General features: G+C 38.2%; 2 protein-coding genes across 2 annotated transcripts; both read right to left on the reverse strand.

Moving 5' to 3' along the window:
* Nucleotides 1-346: 346 nt before the first annotated feature.
* On the reverse strand, nucleotides 347-14,234 carry LOC104249724 (tobamovirus multiplication protein 3). Its single transcript, XM_070162317.1, has 11 exons — nucleotides 13,906-14,234; nucleotides 12,940-13,030; nucleotides 12,735-12,787; nucleotides 12,552-12,644; nucleotides 12,404-12,475; nucleotides 10,342-10,414; nucleotides 10,214-10,259; nucleotides 1,797-1,860; nucleotides 1,646-1,699; nucleotides 1,267-1,344; nucleotides 347-683 (listed from the first exon to the last, which is right to left on the reverse strand). Exons 1-11 carry the CDS (start codon nucleotides 14,071-14,073, stop codon nucleotides 591-593), a joined length of 885 nt encoding a protein of 294 aa, XP_070018418.1. The 5' UTR covers nucleotides 14,074-14,234; the 3' UTR covers nucleotides 347-590.
* Nucleotides 14,235-18,562: 4,328 nt separating this feature from the next.
* Nucleotides 18,563-20,529, reverse strand: LOC104249732 (uncharacterized). Its single transcript, XM_009806215.1, has 4 exons — nucleotides 20,235-20,529; nucleotides 19,934-20,147; nucleotides 18,893-18,924; nucleotides 18,563-18,732 (listed from the first exon to the last, which is right to left on the reverse strand). Exons 1-4 carry the CDS (start codon nucleotides 20,527-20,529, stop codon nucleotides 18,563-18,565), a joined length of 711 nt encoding a protein of 236 aa, XP_009804517.1.
* Nucleotides 20,530-24,677: the final 4,148 nt, after the last annotated feature.

A 24,677-nucleotide genomic window follows, 5' to 3' on the forward strand; every position in this document is an offset into this window, starting at 1 on the left:
CCTTTGCTCATTTGATGAATCAATAAAACATCGTCTACTATGTATCATACAAAATCAAATTTTCTTATTATGATGGAAAAGATCCTGTATTGGTCTTGCTATGATAGCAGCCAACATTCTGTAAGTAGCAGACCAACCCAATGTATCCAAACTTGGGAGATGCAAAAGCAGCTGTGGATCGGAAAGTTAAAACAGTAAGCAACCAGGGCAGAGAATGAGGGTATTTGTGATCACGTAAAACCAACCACTATCTAAGATTGAGCCAAATGATTACAGAACCCGAGCTGGGAAACTACCATGAAATTTCGGGGGGGGGGGGGGAATGAATCAATTGAAATCTGACACATACAAAGACGAATAATATACGAAAAATCATAAAATACTTCACAATTCCTTCTTTAACTATTAGTAGCAAACAGAACTACACAATCTGCCGAGGACAAACGGACATCTCATTGTCCATCACGAGCCACACTCCATTTACATGATCACTCCTCTCGTATTTCTTGCTTTCAATCATATCCAGGTAAGAAAAGTATCAATACCTGATCCTGGAGCTTGATTTCCATCATTAACTACCCTCTAGCATATTAGCGAATAGGGTGGTACTGTGTGATCCCTCGCTTTGGAGGCAACTTCCTCAAAATAAAAAGGACAAGTGAAGAAGGCAGTATCTCCACCAACTGCAAAAGGTTTAAGAAGTTTGCTTAATCTCAAACGTAAAGAGTTTTAGAAGTTTGCTTAATCTCAAACATATAGACAAGTATTACTCCACCTTTCATGCACTTTCTACCCGCCAAACTCAAAGCAAAAAGCACCACATCCAAGAATGCACTCACAATTTGAAATTTAGATCAAACCAAGGTTTAGCTAGGACACAACCAAATGAAAGAAATAACCATGCTTTAATTTCAGAACAGGATTTCCGCTCCTTGTGTCTCAAATATTTCACCACAATCTTAAGATTGAAGCCAATTTTCAATGTAACCAAAATGTCAACCAAGAGAGCGAAATCTGAATTCATGGCATAAGCAAGAAACTCCTATCCCCAAATCAAAAGACAAAATAGAAAAGAAGTTTGGCACATAAAAACAGGTCGTAAGATGCCACAAACTGATATATCATGTGAGTTACCCAAGTTAGTCATGTTTTGGGCAGTAAATACAGAATACTGACAGTCAATAGTTCTCTTTTTCATTATGGCACAACGACCAATATGCACACCCAAAAGAAGTACTACCAAAAGTTCAATGATATGGAGCTTACCAGGTAATATATCAAATTCAAAATTGGATGATCCAAAACATCAAGATCTGCAGCTTTATTAAATGCATTGAAGCACATCTGCGGCAGAGAAACACTTACTATTAAGCCATATAGAAGAACCACATTGGCTTCATGCCCTTTATAAACAAAGCTAATGCATCAGCCAAGACTTTTTTTTAAAAGGTGGTGCTCGGGCCAGCTTGCGCGCATATCAACGAAGACTAATTTGTTGTATCAAGAAGGTACAAGAGAAAAAGAAACCAACTAAAGCAAAACTTAGATTTCATTCACACCTCACAAACATGGTGGAACTACTTATGGGGCTCTCACCTAGCAATAAGTCAGTTAAAGATTTATATCACAAAGAAAAGGGACTTACCATAACGCATCTAATCAGGAAGCATGAAAAACATATTGTTGTGACATAGCCAACCTGCAGAAGCCCAAACGTAGGAGCAGTCAAAATACCTAAAATAAGAAGAAACAACCACCCAAAACAAAAAATACTAACAAAGATACTAATAATGTACCTCCTGTAGCTTCTTGCGTCTCCCTTTTGATTCTACTGGAAACCGCTGTAACATAAGGAAAAGCCTGGAAGGAAGTGATAGAAGATCAACGCAAATTGTGAGGTGATATTGAAGGATGAATATGAACGACACACAAGCTGTGCGGACCTAACTCTTCAAACGTAGGAGCAAACAAGGTATCCAAGTGTGGATATAGCAAAGGTTAATCCCCAAACTAAACAAGCATATGATATCCACTTTAGGAGCACCAAAAGCACTTTATCGAAGTATCTTATCATTTTAATTACTATTTTTATTTTCTAACAGCATGTTTCAACAATACTATGCAGCTGTTTGCGTTAGTATTGTCATGGGCTGTTTTCCAGACACGCCCCATGACCCCTTGGCCGCGCCCCATGGCAGCCTAGCAAGCCTCACAATGCCTAGCGCCATGGTCGGCCCCGTGGTCTTGGCTGCGCCAAGTGACAAGCGCGCATGCGCCTCTGTCGCCCCACCGATGCCGCTCGCCAGCACCCAGCGGCTGGCCAATGACAACAGCGCCGCGCGCGCAGATCCTGATGCCTCGCCAGCGCCCAGCTGCAGGCCCATTCCAGCAGCGCCTCGCGCACAGCCCTGATGCCAAGCACCAGCGCCCAACCTCAGGCAAACACAACAAGTGTCGTGCGCGCCAACAGCACCGCGCGCGCAGACCCTGACCCGCAAGACAAAGTTGCTGCCATCGGACTTGTTTCTACATTGTAATAAACTAAGCCCTTTTCATTGTAATTATAGGCTAGTTTACATTATTTTCATTCAGTGTGCTTCTACAGCTTTATTAGGGCAAGTCATGTAACTTTGGTTTATTCTTTTTAAGCATTATTAGGGGGGATCAAGCAATCAATTTTCTGTACTAGTGTCTCTCCCCCTCGACACCGCATCTTTTGTAATCAGCTTTCATTCATCAATAAAATCATTATCATCATTCAAAACTCAATTCTCTCTCAGCTTCCGCAATTGCTCGTGACATTGGTTTTCCCGCACGGCACTGACAATCTAGTCTAGCGTGCGGAGGGGACCTTATTGGCGGACAGCAACCGCACTGACATCGGTTGCTTAGCCTTACGTTGCCCTTCCAAAGAACATCAGGAAGGCGCCGCGTAACAGTTGGTATTAGAGCCTAGGCTCGACATGGGACGAGGGAACACATTTGCCATCATCACCATTTCTGACCATGGTGAATCATGGGGAGCGCCTAGCATCCCTAAAAGAGACGGTTGACTGATTACGGCCCATTGTGGATACGGTGCCTGATCAACACAACAACCTAGTGCAAAGGTTGGAATGCGTCAGGCGAAAAATGACATTGCAAACATCAGTCGTGACTCTGAGGATGACCAGCAAACGGCAGCCATTGAAACTGCCAATATTCATGGCAAATTTGAGGACCTCCAACAGGAGCGTGCCGACGATTTAGCCCATCGGGAATAAGAGGCAGACAGACTAACTGCCATGCAGCAAACCATAGACGACTTGACAGGCAAGCTCAATGTTGTCAATGCTGCCCTACAGAGCCTTCTTCGAGGAGCCGACAACCACATCAGGGGTGCAGCAAACCTCGCCCCCATTCCACAAAAACTTAAGATACCGGAGCAAAAGCCATACGATGGATCCCTATGCTAAAGAAGTGGAAAATTTCATCTTCGATGTCGAACAATACTTCGATGTCGTGGGCCATTTGGAAGAATCCAAAAAGGTAGCAACTGCTGCCATGTATCTTCATGGCGATGCCAAACTTTGGTGGCGGGTCAAATACGAAGCCATCAGGGCCGGTGAAGATACTCTCCAGACATGGGATGAGTTGAAGGCAGCCATACGCCTGCAGTTCTTCCCCGAAAATGTGGAATACAATGCAAGGAGAAAGCTACGGGAGCTTCGCCACACCAGATCAGTGCGGGAGTACGTGCGCGAATTCTCCGCACTCATGCTAAACATACGCGACATGGGGGACAAAGACAAACGCTTCGCATTCATAGAAGGTTAGAAACCTCATGCCCGTATGGAACTACAAAGACAACGGGTAGACACCCTGCCCAAGGCCATTCAAGCTGCAGAATGCCTTTGCGATTATCACATGGGAACTCAGAACGACAGGCCCCAGCTGCCTGTCCGAGGGGGATTCAACGGGAACCATCCCAGCAATGGTGGCCCAAGCAAAAGTGGGGGAGATCGGAGTGCATCCAAAACTAAGACTCCTCCCTCCAGCTGTTGCATCCATCAACAACAATCAGGGGAGAAAGCCTTCCTCAGAATGCTGTCATTGCGGCGGGGCACATTGGAACAATGAATGCCCAAACATAAAGGTCAATGCTCATCAAACTGTCGAGGATGACTATGTCGAGGATGAGTCAGATGCATCAGACACATCAGAATCAGACCAGGTAAGCGCCTTCAATGCAATTGTTGGCTCTATCCCACATGCCTTAGCGGGGACCAGTGCATGTCCTCCTAAAAAATCTCAGTCCCAATCACCAAGGAAGGGAAGGAAAAGATGGATGAGAGGCCTCCTAAACAAGCGAAGACCCTAATGTTCGTCGAATTGAGAGTGAACGGCAAGCCCCTTCATGCATTGATAGACACGGGTGCTACCCACAACTACTTGGCTTCAACTCAGGTAGAGCGCCTAGGTCTAGTTGTGCAAAAGAGTAAAGGTTGCGTCAAGGCCATCAACTCGCCACCCCAGGCATTGGGTGGAACAGCTACAGAGGTCCCAGTGAAACTTGGCCCATACAAAGGAAGCATCGACTTGCGCATCGCAATCATAGATGACTTCGACATGATAGTGGGTTTGGAGTTCATGAGGCAGACCAACACCATACCAGTACCATATGCCAACATGCTCCTGATGTTGGGAGAAAACGGGGCCAAGCCCTGCACCATACCATGCTTTCCCATAAAGATGGCCGCTGAAAACATCTCGGCCATGCAGTTGGAGAAGGTAGTCAACAGACATGAACCCCTGGTTCCGGTTACCCTTCGCAGCAACAATCAGCCATCCATTAATCGGCCTCAAAAGACTGGTGACGCTCCTCAGCGTGTGAAGACTTGTCAGCCATGCCACAAGGACAAGTCGGATCACTCATCACAGACGGGACCCTTGCAGCCATTACATGACCCACAGAGACCATGGGAAAGTGTTTCCCTCAGATTCATCACGGGATTGCCCCAAGTCGGTAATCTTGCATCCATCTTGGTTGTCATAGATCAGTTTTCAAACTATGCAACCTTCATAGCAGCCCCGCAAAACATCTCAGCAGAAGATACAGCTCGACTCTTCTTCTCGCACATTGTCAAGCATTGGGGCCTGCCCAAAGACATTGTTAGTAGGTGCGACTCACGCTTTACTAGCAACTTTTGGACCCATCTCTTTAGGTGTTTTGGGTCAACATTGAGTCACAACTCAGACATCCATCCACCATCGGATGGCCAGACAGACCGGTTCGAGGACATGCTGGAGGAATATCTCCGCAAATTTGCAACCAGATCACAGAAGCATTGGGTGAAGCTCTTGGATGCTGCTCAACTGTGTTTCAATTCTCAAAAGAGCCATCATACAAACAAAAGCCCTTTTGAAATTGTTACCGGACAGCAACCGCTTCTCCCGCAAATGGTGAATGCATCAACCGTGCCGAAATCTCCTCGAGCTACCAACTTCTCGAGCGAATGCGAGCGCAACATGGGGATAGTGCGGAGCTATCTCGTTAGAGCCCAAGAGCGGGCAAAAAGAATCACCGAACAAAATCTTTGCTTTGCCCAACATCATGCAGGGGACAAAGTAATGCTATGCATCCCAAAGCGATACTTGTTTGCAGAGAGGACCCATGACCCTCGCATGCAACAAAAATACATCGGGCCCCTGCCCATTGAAAAACGCATTGGGAAGTCCACATACCAGGTGAAAACTCCATCCTGGTGGAAGATCCATCCAGTCTTCCATGTCAGCCGCATGAAATCATTGCATCGCTACAACAGCAAGCTCAAAGAACAGAGGGGCGCAGATCTCCCAACCATCAACCACCAGAACAATCATCATCATCATCATCATCATCATAAGGCTCCGAGGACGGCGCCAACTCAGGTGGGGGAGAATGTCATGGGCTGCTTTCCAGACACGCCCCATGGCGGCCTAGCAAGCCTCACAATGCCTAGCGCCATGGTCAGTCCCGTGGTCTTGGTTGCGCCAAGTGACAAGCGCGCATGCGCCTCTGTCGCCCCACCGATGCCGCTCGCCAGCGCCCAGCGGCTGGCCAATGACAACAGCGCCGCGCGCACTGATAACGCCGCGCGCGCAGATCCTGATGCCTCGCCAGCGCCCAGCTACAGGCCCATTCCAGCAGCGCCTCGCGCACAGACCCTGATGCCAAGCACCAGCACCCAGCCTCAGGCAAACACAACAAGTGTCGCGAGCGCCAACAGTACCGCGCGCGCAGACCCTGACCCGCAAGACAAAGTTGCTGCCATCGGACTTGTTTCTACATTGTAATAAACTAAGCCCTTTTCATTGTAATTATAGGCTAGTTTACATTATTTTCATTCAGTGTGCTTCTACAGCTTTATTAGGGCAAGTCATGTAACTTTGGTTTTTTTTTAAGCATTATTAGGGGGATCAAGCAATCAATTTTCTGTACTGGTGTCTCTCCCCCTCGACACCGCATCTTTTGTAATCATCTTTCATTCAACAATAAAATCATCATCATCATTCAAAACTCAATTCTCTCTCAGCTTCCACAATTGTTCGTGACATTGGTTTTCCCGCATGGCACTGACAATCTAGTCTAGCGTGCGGAGGGGACCTCATTGGCGGACAGCAACCGCACTGACATCGGTTGCTTAGCCTTACGTTGCCCTTCCAAAGAACATCATGAAGGCGCCGCGTAACAGTACAAACGAATTAAGATGTGAAAAGCTAAGGAAAGCAGTGTAGTCAAGGGCAAAAAGTGTCTAAAGGCCCCAAGATATGCTGAGCCTTTAAGTGCAAAGTATGATTAAAGAGTGGGCTTCAGCGAAGAAAATTATAAACACAAAGAAAAAAATTCTGGACAGCAGAATGGAAAAGCAATAATAAAGCCAAATGTATGACATAAAAATCATCTAGATCAAGTTCAAAAACCACTTTTCCAACCAACAAGGAAGATACTGCTTATCTGCCTCAGATGTTTGTCATATGCATTTAAAGCCTAAACAATATTATATGTTCTACGATGTTGCAGCTGTGAATACACATGTCGCCTTCTGTTCCAAGACATCCCTATTTTCTGCACTCAATGCTTTTCTATCTATATATAAAGGGGAGAAAGAGAATCTAACTATGTGAAAAGTATGACAAACTGACAACAGTCGCCAACACAGCTGAAAGGCAAAAATGGACCATCAACTGACTGATAAATTACTTAATCCACCACATTTTTGGCCTTAGTTATTCTTTGTGACCCTTTTACATCCCTAGCTATTTAGTACTTTCCATCATGTTTTTATCTTGAAATGTTCTTAAATCAACAACACAAAACTACTGCAAGAGAGGGGATGATTGTACTTTCTTCAATCATCCATCATCTTCAACTTCTAGCTCACCCTTTCTTCCCCTTCTAGGTCCATTCTATATCGCTATACCATGGAATACCAATATGCTGTACTTTTATAGTGCCAATGTTCATAAATTTTATACATGGCAGATCAGTGTCTATTCTACCAGCTACTAAACCCAACAATTTTGCAGTCATTTGAATAACAAAAGTAACCTATCCATCTATTTTTACCAAGAAAAAGGAAGAGAGGAAATTTTCTGGCTTCCTCGTCTGGTCATGCTATACCTATAAGCACCTTTTCTAACAAAAAACAACTGAAAGAACAGTAGTCTAGCCAAAAATATTAGAAAATGCAGGAAAAGCAAACAGTTCATGATCCTAACATTCAGCTAAAGTTACAAACCACTAACAATAACACAGACACATTTGGCAACAATGCTATAGCGCCATTTTCTAAGATAGCATTTTTGCCTGCTAAAGATGAATGATAAAGCCGGGTTATATTGGCCACACTGGGTAATTATCTACTATCACTGACACTTAAAGGAGTGGTAGAATACTGTGCAGAAGAAAGGATAATGACTAGCTTATATGTGGATTCAGGTGCAGTATCGGAAACCAAAATAAGAATCTTAGAGTCAGATTCGCTTTTTCCTAGATCTTAGAATCCAGGATACAGATAGAAGAAAGCAACGATACTGCTTAAAATTATGTACAACTCCGTAAAATAGAACCCGTGGAATGTAACAACAAATATCATGCCTGAGAAGATCCGCGGATATGAATTTTCCAGAAATATGGGGTGATTAAGGACAACTTAACTTTCACTAAAAGTGTAACTAAGAAAGTTTGCAATTCTAACAAATAAACTTGCTAGTTATTTTCAAAAGTTCACAAGGATAACACTAGCCAAATGTTATTTTCTTTACTTATTTTTGAAAGGTTAGACATCCATTAATGATAAACTCTAGCGGTGAACCGTGAACCGTTTATGAAAACAGTGATATATTCAGCTACAATGCTATAGCACCATTAGGATGAATGAAAAAGAAACGTCGGGTATTTTCTACTATCAATTGACTGATACAATAACATGTAGGAGGAGAGAGGGGGGGGGGGGTTATGACTAACCTATGGTACATGGACTCAGGCTTCCTTATCATACACCAGTGCAAATTGAAAAGTCAGGTTCGTCGTCTCGTAGATTTTTGAATATGGGATATGGATAGGAGTACACTAATATGCTGCTTAAAATTATGTCCAACTCCAACATTAGAACTCTTAAAATGTAACTACAAGATCATGCATGATAAGACTTTTGACAATTATACTTCAATTAATTTTCAAAAAATGATATCAATAGGCAGGACAATGAAAGGTTACTTGAACTTTCACTAAAAGTAAGTGTAATTGAAGATATTTCACTTTTTTAACAAGTTAATTTGCTACTAATTTTCTAAAATGTCAACAAGGATAACATTAGCCAAATGTTATTTTTCAGTTATTTTTAAAATGTTTGACATCCATTACTGTCGTGATAATATTGTTTTGTGTTCATTCAATCTAACACCTACCAAATTCTTTCTTCTGTGCTAGGGACTTCACTCTGGATTATTCTTTAGAGTTGAGGGAAGACTTCAATGGGGGAATCTTCCACTTTCAGCTAGGAAAAATGACGATGAAGAAAGGGAAGACTTTTGACAATTATACTTCAATTAATTTTCAAAAAATGATATCAATAGGCAGGACAATGAAAGGTTACTTGAACTTTCACTAAAAGTAAGTGTAATTGAAGATATTTCACTTTTTTAACAAGTTAATTTGCTACTAATTTTCTAAAATGTCAACAAGGATAACATTAGCCAAATGTTATTTTTCAGTTATTTTTAAAATGTTTGACATCCATTACTGTCGTGATAATATTGTTTTGTGTTCATTCAATCTAACACCTACCAAATTCTTTCTTCTGTGCTAGGGACTTCACTCTGGATTATTCTTTAGAGTTGAGGGAAGACTTCAATGGGGGAATCTTCCACTTTCAGCTAGGAAAAATGACGATGAAGACGATCAATACAGCGGATGCGAACGGGAAGAGGGAAATGCCGAGGTTAATGGTAGCATAGCCAGACTAGCTGTTCAGCATGGGATGCTTCCTCCACTCCTCCTAAAGAGCTCTCCAGTCATTTCTCAAAGGTTTCAATATTCAATCTTTTTCTCCTATCTTATCTAATTCACCATATTGGAGTATGTTTTCTTTCATTTTCCTTCTTTTCTTTCCTCTCTTCCTTCTCTCCCCCCCCACCCCCACCCACCCCCACCCCCACCCCCTTCTTTTTCCCTCCTCCTTCATCTTCCTTATTACCTTTGTCCTCTTAGTCAATGTGCACTCCTTGCATCAACCGATTGCAGTATAGATCCCCACAACTCTGTTGAAATTGTCCCGTGTTGATCGGATCACCAAAAGTAACTGAAAGATCCGCATAAAATACATGCCAGCTTATACAAAATACATAAGTTCAGAAAAATGTGAAGCTTAGGGCTCGACAGGATTCATCTCATGAAGGTTTAAATCTGTGGTGGTATAGGCTAGTAAGCAGATCGTCCTTCAATCCAGAAAATTTTGGCTTTCAATCAAGCAAACAACAATTGACAACATAAACAACTCTAGCTTTTAAAGCGGAAGAGTTAAGAATAGCCACTAATCAGAAGATAAAGCATCCTTTATACGAATGATAGAAACTAGTGGTACGCCATATGCTTGTGAGCTTGGTTTATACCCATTTTGCATGTGGTTCAACAAATGCACGTTTGGTACTCTCAATCACAGAGTTACTGATAATAGAAATTAGATTTTACCTTCCACCATAAAGGAGAAACCCTAATGCTGCAAATAGGGATACACCTGCCAGTACATTGTGTTAGTACTTTGCAACAGATCCATACAATGAAAAGCACTTAAAATAAGTTAAACCTAAAAGATAAACCTGCAAAGAACATCTTGGATAAGATCACAAGTACTCGAACAGGTTTCCACCATATTATCAGCCACAGTATAATCTGCAAGATATTAGAAAGAAAGAAATAATCAGTAATGAACATCCACCAAAAAGGTATAGCAATTTAAAAGAATAAATCCTTGTTTCACATGTTTCATGGAACAGTTCCACGAGAAAACATAAGCCTTTGTATGCCTAACTGTGACAGTGAGCGTCTCACCAAGAAATGCAGTCATGATAAAGTATCTTCAAACAACAAACATGTGTTCCTATCAATGACACTTCATATGATGTAACCTAAGATATGAGTGGTCTCAACATTTTGCGATATACATTGCATTGTACCAGTAATAATTTCTTTTTTTCTTTTATCATTAAAAGGTTGTAATGTTAATAATCCAGCAACCAGAAGGTGCTGCAGACCCCTTGGAAGGGAAATATTTAATAATTACTGATGCTCATACGGAGGGTGCCCTTTTTGTTTGGGAGGTGGATGGGATGGCAAGGGAAATATGTGAACGAAATGACTAGATTTTGAACTCATGATGGGTTAAGAAGAGGTATCGAGCCAAGCTGAAGCCTTGTTGAATAAATGAGAAGATTTAAGGCCCATTTGCCATAAGATCTTAGAGACTGTATCCAGTTGTATAATTGATAGATTCAAGGCTCATTTACAAGATGTTTCTTGAAGTGCTGCTCTTTCCCAACTACTTACCTCTAAGTTTATGCTGGATTATAGAAGCTTCGAGCCCAACCGTAGCCTGTTTGTATGATTAAGTAAACTCAAGGCTCATTTACCATTCTATGATCTGCAACAGCCACGATGCTTCTCCTTTCCAAACACGTACTGCTAAATTTATGCTGGCTTAGGTAAAGGCTTCAAGCCAAGCTGAAGCTTGTTTGTATGATTAAGAAGACTCAAAGGCTCATCTATACAATTTTATGATCTTTAACAGCCATGGTGCTGCTGTTGAGTTGGCCCACATCGGTGGGATTTGAGGTCCTTGGTCTCCTTATATGGTCTTGGGCAATCCTCACCTCATAAGCTAGCTTTTGGGGTTGAGTTGGGCCCAATGTCCATTCTTATCATGGTATCAGAGTCAGACCCATCCTAATTATTGTTATCGATGTTGGGCCCCATTTATGTTGTCCACGTTCCAGTTTGCAGGCCTGGGCATGAGGGGGGTGTTGAGTTGTCCCACATCAGTGGGATTTGAGGTCTTTGATCTCCTTATATGGTCTTGGGCAATCCTCACCTCATAAGCTAGTTTTTGGGGTTGAGTTCGGCCCAATGTCTATTCTTATCCGCTGCTCCTTTCCAAGAACATACCACTAAGTTTATGCTGGCTTAGGTAATGACTTCGAGCCAAGCTGAAGCCCCATTCGTATTATCAAGAAAACTCAAGGCTCATCTATCATTTTATGATGTTTAACAGCCACAATGCTGCCCTTTCCCTTACACATACTGCTAAATTTCATTGCTTGATGCCATCCCAACCTCTGCTTCATATTAATTTGGCTCTTTCGAAGCAGCTTCTGCAACAAAACTGACGCAGATAAACAAATGATGGTCCGTTAGCGAATTGCAGAAAACGTGTCCAGATGCATTCTCTCCTTCTTCCTTCATCGCACAACCCCACCCCAACCCCCCCCCCCAACACACACACACCCCACCCTTCCTTCCCCCCCACGGCGATTGGCCAAGCTTGTCTTGCCCATCTATTCATTTCTCTTTTTTGGGAAATAGTATTTACACACTATGTAGACCAACTTTAAACAATATATCATAAAAATCAAGAAATGACAAAGAAATATTGGATAAAATAAGTCAATAAAAAGAATACACAAAGGCAAAGAATGAAGATCTGTAAATTAAGAAAATCAGTGATAGTATGAAACCTGATTTTCTTTTTTGTATATAAATATAGCGATGTCCAAGCTCCCAGACCAGAGTTTATTTTTAGATAGCACCACATAAGTTGATGCTCTTACAAGAAAGTAATACTGTTTATTCAACGAACAAATAATTGCATGACTATCACATATTTACCTGGATAACATAAACCACTCCATTAATTGTGAAGAAACTAGGTCTAAGCCCATCCGTGGATACGGCACGTGCCTGTCACAGAAAAGAGAGATATATAAACCTCGACAAGAGAATAATCTGCACAGATTGAGACAGAGACCACAAGTACCTGGTAGTATATCTCAGCCCAGAATAATACTAGCAGGGCATAAGTTGTGAAGAATGCAAGACTTGGCATATCAAGCAAAATATGTTGGACAATCTGCCAAAATGTAGCATACAGTGTTACGAACTGAAAGGAGTGTACAGACAAAGACATCAACCGGACATCAAGATAGTTGTGGTGCCTAACCTCGGGGTGCAATTTCTGAACATCCCGCCGAAATGCAAAAACTAGTGAACGAACTGCAAAAGAATATGAAGAGACAATTAAATAACAAAGCCAACAATCAAAACAAAGAGTAGCATATAGGACTAATCATTTGAAAAACATGTGTAATGAAACTTCCCATTAGGATCTTTAAGGGGAGAAAATTAGAATAAGGAAAGATACCGACCCCCATTCACCAAGAAATTGAGAAAGTGGAAGACTTTTTGAGTGGTCCAACCATATTCAGGAACTCTCATTTGAATGCGAATTAATTGAACCTGAAATTGCCAAGTTGGAATGTCAGAAAAAAATTCCACAGCAGCAGATAAACTTAAGTATTAGACTATTAGCGCCAGCGAGAACAGTTGTTGAGAGTAACAACCGATTAACAATATAATTATTTGATGTGCGCGGGCACACATATGACCTTAAACTTTAAACAAGTATACCAAAATCAATCAATGAGACACAGACAAAACCAACTTGGTGAAGCTTCAAATATCAAACTACAAATGTGCCCCTCTTTTTTGCACACGTAAACAAATTAGTGAGAAATTAAAACAGTTTTAACTTTAACCAAAAATATACATACACATTATTAGTGCAAATTTTCCTGGTTCACCTGACCTCCTCATAATTTGCCATGATTAAATGACCAGCGTGAACTCCAACTCACCCACCCACCCAAAAAAAAAAACTGGAAACAATCAAAAACTTTCAGGGAGAAAAACCATGCAATCCTTTATTAAACGTTTTACCTAACTTTGCTTTTCCGTTTCAAATTTTGGTTTAATATCTTTGAAGTTTCCATATTTGTTGCAAGTGCCGCCAAACACAAGTCAAATATGCCTCAAATTTGAAAGTTTCATAGAGCTCTCGTGTAATTTCATTCCCTTGACATTCCGATTGATTTCTGAAGTTACATGAGCACAGGAGATTCAATTCAAAACTCACAATAAAGAGGTCTAGTAAATTACCACCTAATAGACAAGCAAACACGAAACAATTATCAGATTTTTCATACATCTGCGAATTGCGATACATGTGTGTATGCGTGTGCGCGAGCTTACTTACCAAACAACATCCAATTCAGGTAAAATTACATTCACACAATTCAGAATTTCAAAAAGCAGAGAGGGAAAGAGAGAAATACAAGAGCAACGGCGGAGACAATGCCGTAGAGGATAGCGAGGACGTGGAATATACGGTCTTGCCAAGCTCGAGATCTGTTCACCTCTTCCCACCAACTAATTGCCTCATTCTTCAGGTGGTACGCCGCCGCCGCCGCCGACGGGCCTACCACCATCTCAGCCCGTCCCATCGCCGGAGATTCCAAAATTCAAATCAAATCAGACTCCTGTTTGTTTTCTTTTTGGTACCCGAATTATTTTTTTCGTTTCCTTTTTTGCTTAAATCTTGTGTTCCTCTTTCTTTTCTTTTTTTCTTTTTTTTTTTAACGGCCGGCTAGGAAGGAGAGGTATAAATGTGCTTTACAGCCACGTATTCTTATCCTTGTCGGATTCCAAATACAATCATGTCGTGTGATGGTGTTATTCAGGGGTAATATTGTCATATATTTACAAATCCTTAATGCATTAAGAAACTGATTGGACGAGTAACCGTCATAGCCGGTGATTCTTTCCCGCTTGTTTTGGACAAATTACACGTGGGGTGACGATGGAGATGGGTGTACTTTTCGTTTCGTATCTGCATTCAGTTTACCTCATTACATGTTCTTATCGCAAACGATTTAGGAATTGTTATACAATTTTCCTGGTGGCTATAAACTAATAAAATTATTTTTGAATTTAAGTAAGTTTTTCAGGAAAAACAACTTAAAAAGACAAAGTTAGTTAAATTTTAAAATAATCCACAAAAAATATCACGTGACAACGTTTCGTCGAAAAATTTAATTAGATACAAATATAAATAATATGCAAAAAAAAGTAATTGACGTATAGATAACTAGATGTGAAAAGCCCCACCAACAAGATATGATTGTTCTTTGCATTTGTATTGTTACGTTAGTTTTGGTGGCAGAGCATCTAAATCATTTACATGCTGACTTGCTTGAATTTCAAGCCTCTAAAGTAAAAGTTAGAATTCTAGTAGCATTGAGCCAAGGCATTATTTCTGTCATTATTTAACTACTATGAAAGCTTCGAATTGAAATTTATGATTTTTCAGAATTAAGTGATCTCTTGATATATTCATGTACAGATAACTTCAACATACAAGTGACATACTGCTAAGGATGTGGGGGGAAAAGGGGGTCAGAGATGGCATTAAACAGAAAGGTCGAAAATAAAGCAGAAGACTCTTACCATTTCTTGCGTTTTGGTCAACATAAGTGAAGGCAAAGTTCTCTTTAATTCGTCAATATTTTTGAGCAATTTCTCATTCTCAATATTGCCACTTGTTATTTCAACGTCTAAAGTTGCGATTCACATCAAACTCTAATTCAGAACAACCAAAGGGTTTGAAATGAAACACCCATTGTTGTATCTTTTACCAAGCATACACAATTTAAAGTTCTTCCAGAGTTGTTGATAAATAGAGCAATGATATTTCAAGCTATTTACACTTAAAACAGCAGCCCAGACGAAAAAGATAGAAGATGCTATAAGAGCTATTGACATTATTATATCACTAATGAAGAATACAACAAAAATAAAGCAGAAATGATACCAAGATATATAGAAGATAGAAACGTAATTAACAGGAAGAGAGTTAGTAGATGATCAAGAAGCTCTTCCACAAAAGCTGTTGTTGAACTTTCCAAAGCTTTGTTTTTCTTGTTTAAGCTATGAACTTCATTCTGTAATACATCCTTGTCTGTGGGAAAAGTGCATATGTCATCATTATTTTTCACAGAAACTTCATTTTGAAAAGGCACACGCGACGGCATGAATTCATATATGCAAAAGTCAGTGCCAAAGTTTACTAACAGTTGTCTTGAGATATGGAATTTGCTAACAGAAAGATGGTGTCCTATATTAGAGATACAAAACTCTTCGTTTGCATTTTCACACATAAAAGTGTCACATAGTTTAAGAATAACACCTTTTGTTATTTATGTTTATAAGTATCTCGTCGCGCCTCCTTCGTAGACAACAAATCTTTTCATCCAAATGTTTGAGAGAGGTCTCTGAATCAGCTAAAAACAAAGTCACGAACTGAGAGGAAATAATAAAAGCGGTGAGAATAAAAGTTAATCACCAGTTCACCACTACTTAAACAGCCTAGAAAAAGTTTTCTGTATGTGTTTCATGTGTTTGTTTTTATCCAAAACAAATGATATTATTGGAAGTTCTAAATTTAGTTTTAAGCTCATATTTAGGGTAGTAAATTAGAGGATCGTAATATATATATAAGAATCTGAAAGCAAGTAATTTGACAGCTGAACACAAAAAATGAATTACCAAAAAAAAGAAGAAACAAACACATCCAAGATCAAAATAAGCTTGCCTAGAATGTCTGAGTTCAATAATAATATCCTGATTGATCTGCAGAAGGTAGAAAACAGAGTTAAAAGGAGGATCCATGAAAATATTCATGATGACTTTTATATTGTTGAAGCATAATCAAGTGAAACTTTCCAAAAATATTAGTAGATGAATAACATAACTGATGTACATACACGTATTGGTAATGACTGAAGGAGCATACCAATTTACATTTGATAACTTAAGTGAACTTAGTAAAACCATATCTCAAGAAGGTTGCCCAAGATTAAGTAAGTACATGCCATTTCCATTAAAATTTCAGATGTAAGCCATTTCTTAAAAAAAAAGCATGGAATTGTATCTTGTAAATAACTCGTAGTATAGAGAGCATATACGAACAGGAAAACTCCATCAAGATGATAACACTATCGATGAATACGTTAGCCAACTTATTCAATCAGAAGACCTTTTTTTTTAAAAAAATCAAGTTACAATCAGAGGACTCTTAGTGTCCTCTTAGTTTACTGGAAGATTATACTTCTAACTCCTTCGCTCACTTTTCTTTCTTACCTGCACAAGACCTTTCAGTTGGCTAGTTTGTATCTTTGTGTTAAAGGAAAGCTTTACTGATCGATCTTTTTCAATGCAGTCAAATTCGTCCATAACTTGCACTAATCATGCGAATTATGCAGAACATTTATTTGCTAAATGAAAATGTCAAGATCACTTAACAATTGTCATCTAATATTTTTCTACAATACAAATGGAAAGAAGGCAGGTAGAAATAACATCTTCAGTATCTTATGTCATAGTTTAATTTCTAGCAAGTCGGAACACTATCTGAAAATAAAAGCACCAACTAAGTTTATTTCTGGCCATTAAGAAACCATTGAGCTTGGAAAGTAGGTAAAGAACACCATTCGATATTTCAAATTCTACAGAGTTAATTTTATACTTCGAAATTTGCTCTCCAACAATATTTTTTGCAGTCTTGTAAGTAGCTTGTTTATACAAAATAGTATTGCACAAGTAGTTACCTATTCAAGATACTTTTAAGAAATGAAGAGTACGTTGTCCAAATAAGGACACGTGCTCAAGCGATGTATTGAGCCAGTCCAACGTCAGCAACACATAGAGAAAATAATTATATATACACATAACTAAGCAACTTTAAAAATGCAGGTTAATCATGTAACTGAATACGTACACGGTCAATATTCGGACAATAAATCCAAACAAAAAATTTCAGGAAGTAATTGTTGCAAGCTTTGAGAATCTTGCTCGATCAATGGACGAATAAGATTGTGCAAATAGTATAAAATAAAATCTATTAGTTGTTTTCAAAGGTCTTGTTTGTGTAAAATAGAAATGTAATCTCTTTCGGAGATAAAGGTGTAGAAGTGACTTTTTCATTGCAAGTGTAGTTATAGCAATAACTCTAATTCTTGCTCTAAAAGCAGAAATATCAGTACCTCCAAGTGTTGAAGAAGACATTTTTATCAAACTTCTTGTTGTTACTAAGAAGTATGAACCTTCAATATTTCTTCCCTTCCTCTTATATCAGACAGTCCAAGTGTTACCTAGTGTATTACAAAACAAATGTAATACCAATCAGTGAAATATATCCAGGAAACTGTGATCATTTTACTTAAAAAAAAGGTTTTGAAATTTTAAAATCAAAAACTCATTTCTTTACTTGCCTATCAAATCTTCCAGGTCTAAGCAAAGTTTGATCAAGAATTTCAGACCTACTAGTAGGAGCAATCACAACGACTCTAGTATTTCCAGTGAAACTATCCATTTCAGTGACAACTTTATTAAGTGTATGCTCTCACCAGTTACTTCATCAATAACAGTTCCTCTCTGCCTCCCAATTCCATCAATCTCATTAATAAATATTTAAAAATGTGAATTCTTTTGCCTTGTTCAATAAATCCATTGCTTTAGATGTAACAAAATAAAATTTATAACATGAAGGGTGTACATTGGCGTGCTCTCTTAAACTTAAAAGTTAGCATGTATGGATATGGATATGCAGTTCTCATCAACTCCAATTGTCGAGTAGTCAAAGCACTTTCAACTTCCATACACTTCATTATTTGCGATTCAATCTCTCTCATTGTAAGGTACTTAGTTTATACATTGCCATTCACCTAAGCCATACAAACACACAGAGACATACACACATATACATGTATATATACACATACGCATATGAAAAACACAGTGAATGAGATAAAACTGCGTGGAAACACCTAATAAAGCATATCCTTGAGCAAAACTGACACAGAAGTGCAGCTGAGTGTTCCATTGCTTCAGTTTTCGTTCCTTCCTTTGTGTTTAAGAGATGACACGGGAGAATCTTTAAGCTACAGGGTTCACGATTTTTGGAGATTCAAAATCTTCATTTACAACTAATGCACAAGAAAGGCCAATTTGCACACACGTACTATCTGTTGGTACTGATCCTGCATATTTAGAAATTTTTCCTGTATAGTATTTGACTTCAAGTATGCGAAAGAGATCAATTGCACCTATTTAGGAAGCTCGTTAATGGAAATTCAGTTTTAGTAATCAATAAATATCAAAGTTGCAAGTGAAGATACACGCATAAGTATAGAATATTCAGCAAAAGTCTACTCTTGTAAAGAGCTAACCATATCAGCAAAACTGAAAAATCTGTGAGCTACAAACCTAGAGCAGTACTACTAAGCCCCAGATAACATCTGAAGATATAGTAAAGGAAGAAAAATTCAGTGTTGAAACAAGACACTGCCTAAGAAAGCAGAAGAATAGAGTTTCAATAAAGAAGGATCATGTTTTCTGCTCTACTTTATTAACCAACACTTGTTATTCATATTTTCGAAATCTACGCTACTGTAGAGTTAGTTAGCTATTTCATATTTGATGCAAATGATTTAGATCATGTAGTTATATGAATTAGGAATGGGTGTCCCAAGAAATCCTAAATGCCTCTTTCTGATATAAATACCCAAAAAATTTCAAAACAAGAAGACCTAAGAAGCTAAGTAGACCTTAACATGATGTGAATAGCAAGTATTAACTACATATCCTGAGTATAGAGAACGCCCACTGCATCTCTTGTTGTATGTAATAATGAGAGAAGATATTATTTTTAGGTGGTCTACAGTAACAACAATTGTTAAATTCATCCATTCAACAAGAAAATTACTTACCGGATAGCCAGTGCTGTGCCAAAATTGTGTCATACCTTGGCTTATAATAGTACAACGGTCAGTTTATAAGATAGCAGCTGCCTGAATGATTTCTTCGTATACTATATTGTGTGTTGTATGATCATCATTGCTATCAAATGTTGGCGGTCGGATCAACAATTTCATAGAATTCGAGTTTTTTGCTCCGGATAAAGCAACATAAAGTTGACCGTAGAAAAAAATATGCTCTCGTAAATAAATTCCAACAAAATCTAACGTCTGACCTTGTGCTTTATTTATAGTCATAGCAAAACATAATCTAATAGGAAATTGTGTTCTTTTAAAAGGAATAGGTATTTTTTCATCTTGTGAAGATAACAACGGTATTCTCGGAATAAATACATGTGTGTTTTTTAAATCCCCGCTTGCAATTTTAGCACTTATAATATTCCTTTCAAAATTACAACATACAAGTCGTGTACCATTACATAAGCCTTCGCACAGATTTAAATTTTGCAATAACATAACAAGACAATTTTTTTTCAAAGTTAATTTATACGGAGGTAAACCAGCAGGGTGTAAGCTATACAAAAAATCTTCATATTGACTTTGATCATTTGTTTCAGTAGTTTCATCAAATGCAACATATGTCCTAGAATCATCCAATAATTGAGTTATGAGCATATCATTTATTTCATCAACAAAGTCATTTTTTGTTGTCAGAATAACACGAGAAGATGTAGAAGACATATTACAAGGAGATGCATAAAAATCTGGATAAGTTACTCAAAATAAAAGATTCAACGATTCTTTTTCACTAATAAAAGGAACAATGAAACAATTAGGGATTTCAATCTTACCTTGCCAATTTGTTTTTTCTTTTCCGCTCTCTATTTTCATCAAATATTCAAAAAAAGCAGGATCTGTTCTCGCTCGCATATTTACTGATAATCGTAATTTTTCGAGTTGATTCCAAATGCCAGAACATAGCAAGCTTTCTTGTATGAAGTCCTCTTTTTTTCCACTACGAACAACTGGAAGAGTTTGCCTGAAATCACCACCAAAAATAATAACTTTCCCACCAAATAGTATCTTTGTATCCATTAGATCTTTCAATAGTAAATCAAAAGCCTCTATCAATTCTTTTTTGGTCATTGATACTTTATCTCATACGATTAATTTGGCATCTTGTATCAGTAATGCAAGCGAACTTTGTTTACTAATATTACATGAGAATTGTCCATCAATATCAATAGGAATTTTAAAACGGGAGTGAGCAGTTCGTCCTCCGGGAAGAATTGAAGCTGCAATACTAGAGGTTGTTGTTGCTAAAGCTACAAATCCTTTTGATCGTATAGCAACAAGTAATGCATGATACAAAAAAGTTTTTCCTGTTCCTCCAGGACCATCTATAAAAAAAGCTCCAGGTTTATTTTTAAATATTCTATCAAGAATTATATTATATGTTTCTCATTGTTCATTGTTCAATTTTGCTTCCAATAACAAATCTTCTTCTCTAACAATTGTATTTCTTTCAAAATGAGAATCTTGAGCCTCTTTAGCAGCTGATGAAGCTGAAATTCTTTCAGGTACAAGTGTAAATTCATTTATGTCATGACCCATTGAATGCAAAATATCATTAATATGGTTTAAAGTCATATGACGAATCTGTTTCTTGTTCAAATTTGGCATAATCTTAAAGTCTTCAGACATAGAATCTTCAAATTTGTCCCAAAGTTCTTTCGGATTAGTAGGATTACAATAGACCAACAACGTAGCAAATAAACGTCTTAAACTATAAGGCATCTGATATCTTACAGCTTCTGACATATAGTCAACCAAATTATTGTCGCATTGTAGTTGTGAGCACGTGATTTTTGCCTTACGAAAAACTACTCCAAAATAAATCAAAAAATAAAATAAATTTCTTTTACTGTGTAATTTTTGAATTTGCGTGGTGTTAAATACTTGTGTTATGTCCGTAAGTGTTTACATTGTCATAATAAAATGAAAAAATAAAATAAAATACATATTGCATACATATAGGATTTAATGATACATTTAAAAGATAATTTAAATAAAATCACAAAAAATATGCAATAGTTCTATTTTAAATATTCCACTATGTGATTGATGTTTTGTCTATGTGTTAAATAATTGTTATAAAATAATTAATATATTTTGTGAATTTAAAATTGTTTTACAATTAAAATTAGAAATTTAAATTAGAAAAAATGAAAAAAAATGTATATATATGCAAAATCGGACCTGGATTAAAATCCAGGCCCAAATGAATTAATTCCCCCCCCCCAGCCCAATCCAGATGACCCTGTCCGGTCCAATTCAAAACCAAAACCAAACGACGACGTTTGGTCACCTCCCATCAAGGGCCGTTGGATCAAATCCAACCAACGGTCAAGATCTCACCCCCTTTACCTGTAACCCGTAACCCGTTCCAGTGACCCGACTCAGCCGACCCTGGCATTAAACCAAACGACATCGTTTGGTTTAATGAATTGATCCTGGCCCTTCATTCTATCTAATCCAACGGACAATATCAATCCACCCCACCCCTATATAAGTCCCAGGCCCCTACCCCGGCCCCAAACTAAACACCCCCTCCTACACTGTTCATCATCGTCCCCCAAACCCCCACTCCTAACCCTAGCCGCCCTAGGATCCCACAGCCTGAAACCCGGCGGCATCAACGCCGCTGGTCACTACCTTAACAACCTAGAACCCCCTGAACATCCTCTATCCAGTTATGCTAGCCACTTGGCTAGAATCTGCTTGAAGGTTCTCGAATCTTCATTTGAAGATTCGAGCCGAGTTTAAATCTAAACCTAACAGCCCCAAATCGACACCATAGCTTCCCCTAGCCACCCTGAGTATGGATCTATTGTTTGTTTGGCTCGGATCAGTTCCGAGCTTCTCGAATCTTCTTTTGAAGATTCGGACCAAACAAGAACAAACTCAGATCCGTTTTAAGCTGACACCAAATGACCCCTAGGCTACCCTCACCCTTGTATCATATTTGGTTCTCCTCGAATCTGACCAGAAATGGTTAAATCCCAAATCGAACTTTCAAGAACCCTAAAAATACCAAACTTTTGGATTCTGTTCAGATTGAGTAAAGATTGAGGTTTAATCGACCTTAGTCGAAGTATTTTCAGTGGAAAATACTTCGACTAAGGTCTGTTTGATTTCAAACAAAATCCGAAGCCGAGTTGAGTTCGAGTCTGATTAAAATTCAGAGGTACTTTTCTATTTCTGTTTGTGTATTCTGTATGTATTTTCGTTTGTTTAATAACTTGTTAATTTTTCATATTTTGTTTTGATTAATTCTGTCATTTCTGTCTCCTACCTATCTACTTGATCCGAATGTGAATTGTTTCTGTTGGTTGTGACTAATTACAATGTGTGTAATCGACTCGATTAAGTTCGTCGATTAGTTATATTACGAATTTTCATTTCTGAAAATGCTGACTGAAACAGTCTGCTTCTATTGTTTTAGACTGATTATGGACAAATGTTGTAAATAGTCAACTGATTAATACTCGTCAATTAAATCATGTTTGTTTGTGAATCAGTGAATTCAAATGTATGTTGTATATGTTGTTTTCTGAACAGGGCATTGTCAGTATATTGACAATGCTCCTGTGTATGTTTGATCTTAGTTCAATTTGAAGATCAGTTTGAATTATTATGCTGAACTCAGTGTAATATTGTTGTAATGTCAAGTTTGAATTCAAGTTTACAAATGTTGATTGGATATAATTGTGTTAGGGGGTTACATTCTTAGTCAGGATTCAGTCCAAACTTTAGGATTGGTTTGTAGCTGTTGTAAATCAGATTAATAATCAGGCTTATACAGATTTTAAAATCTGTATTGTTAAGATGCTGAATTTAAGGCAGTAATACCAGTAGAAAACAGTAAATCTGGACATTTCTGGGATAAAACAATGAGGATAATATGTTAATAGCAATGTGCTGAAAGTGAAAAGTTAGTGGCTATTATTTAAAGTGATAATGGGAAACAAAGAGTAATGGGGCTGCTGAAAAACAGGATAATAGCACTCAATAGGATTTAAAGTATTCAAAAGTAGTTTTAATGGAAAAACTTTCTGATTTTTAAAGGAGAAAAGGGTCCATCCAGCATTAAAAAGTATAGAACCAGCCCTGTATAAATACATGAGCTGGACAGACAGAGAAAGGAGGAGACAGAGAACAGAATTTAGGAGACTTTAAGAGTTTTTTCAGAGAAAGAGAGTTTTAGAGAGACTCAGATTTTGAAAGAGAAAAAATCTAATTTAAGAGCTTTTCAGAGAAAGACTGAGAGAGATACATTGAGAAAAATCAGAAATAGAAATCTGAAAATTGAGAAGAACAGAATCAGATATAGGATAGAAGGAAAGAAAGAAAATCAGAAATAGTAAAAAGAATTCTACATCAGACACTAGTATTAAGGCTGATTTTTGAAATTAAGAGCTTTTCAGTTTTCCTTTTCTAAAGTTTTAGAATCAGACAGATTGTTCAGTTTAAAAATCTGAAACTTTTAAGAAGTCTTGTACTGTGTTTCTGAGTTCCTCGGGCCTTGTTTTGTTGACCAAGTCTGTTGAACACTGGTATATTCTGCTGATTTTGTTACTGCTGCTACTGCTAAAATTTACTTCTTCTACCTCCATTTCCAGGTACATACCTTTTAAACTCAGGTTGTGAAAAGCTTCAACACGGCAAATAAATGAAGTTTAGAGTTATAATTTTGCTTTTTACTCATCTAAGTCCTTTAGTTTAAATTTCTGTTTTATTTCATGTTGGTTAACTAGTAGTGAATTCAACACTATGGCTATAAGTTAATCATCTTATTTTGAAATTCGTGTAAAAGTTTGTAATAATATTATCCATTTCGAAATCTCATTAGTATAGTTATATTTGAATTGTCAAAGTAGGGAATATGGCATGAATGTTGGTCATTATTTAATTTTGTTGTTAGCTAAGTAAGAAAGTAATGTAGAAGTATCAAGAAAACTACAGTAGTAATATCTATTGTTAAATAAGGTAAAATGGTGTTGGTATTATTTCCATGTATAAGATAGCAGGTATCTATAGAACCATCAGTGGATGGTAAGTTGAGTTGTCATGGCTCATTATGATGTTAAAGTGCTACGAATGTTTCAAGACATACAAATATGTGGCATGTAAGGCAATGTTGTTAATCAATTTGTACAATAATTCTTTTCTTATCAACTTGATGCCTATTCACCCTCATAAATAAATTAACCAAACAATTAGGCCAATTAGAT

Source organism: Nicotiana sylvestris, chromosome 11, assembly GCF_000393655.2.
Source record: "Nicotiana sylvestris chromosome 11, ASM39365v2, whole genome shotgun sequence".
NCBI lineage: Eukaryota > Viridiplantae > Streptophyta > Magnoliopsida > Solanales > Solanaceae > Nicotiana > Nicotiana sylvestris.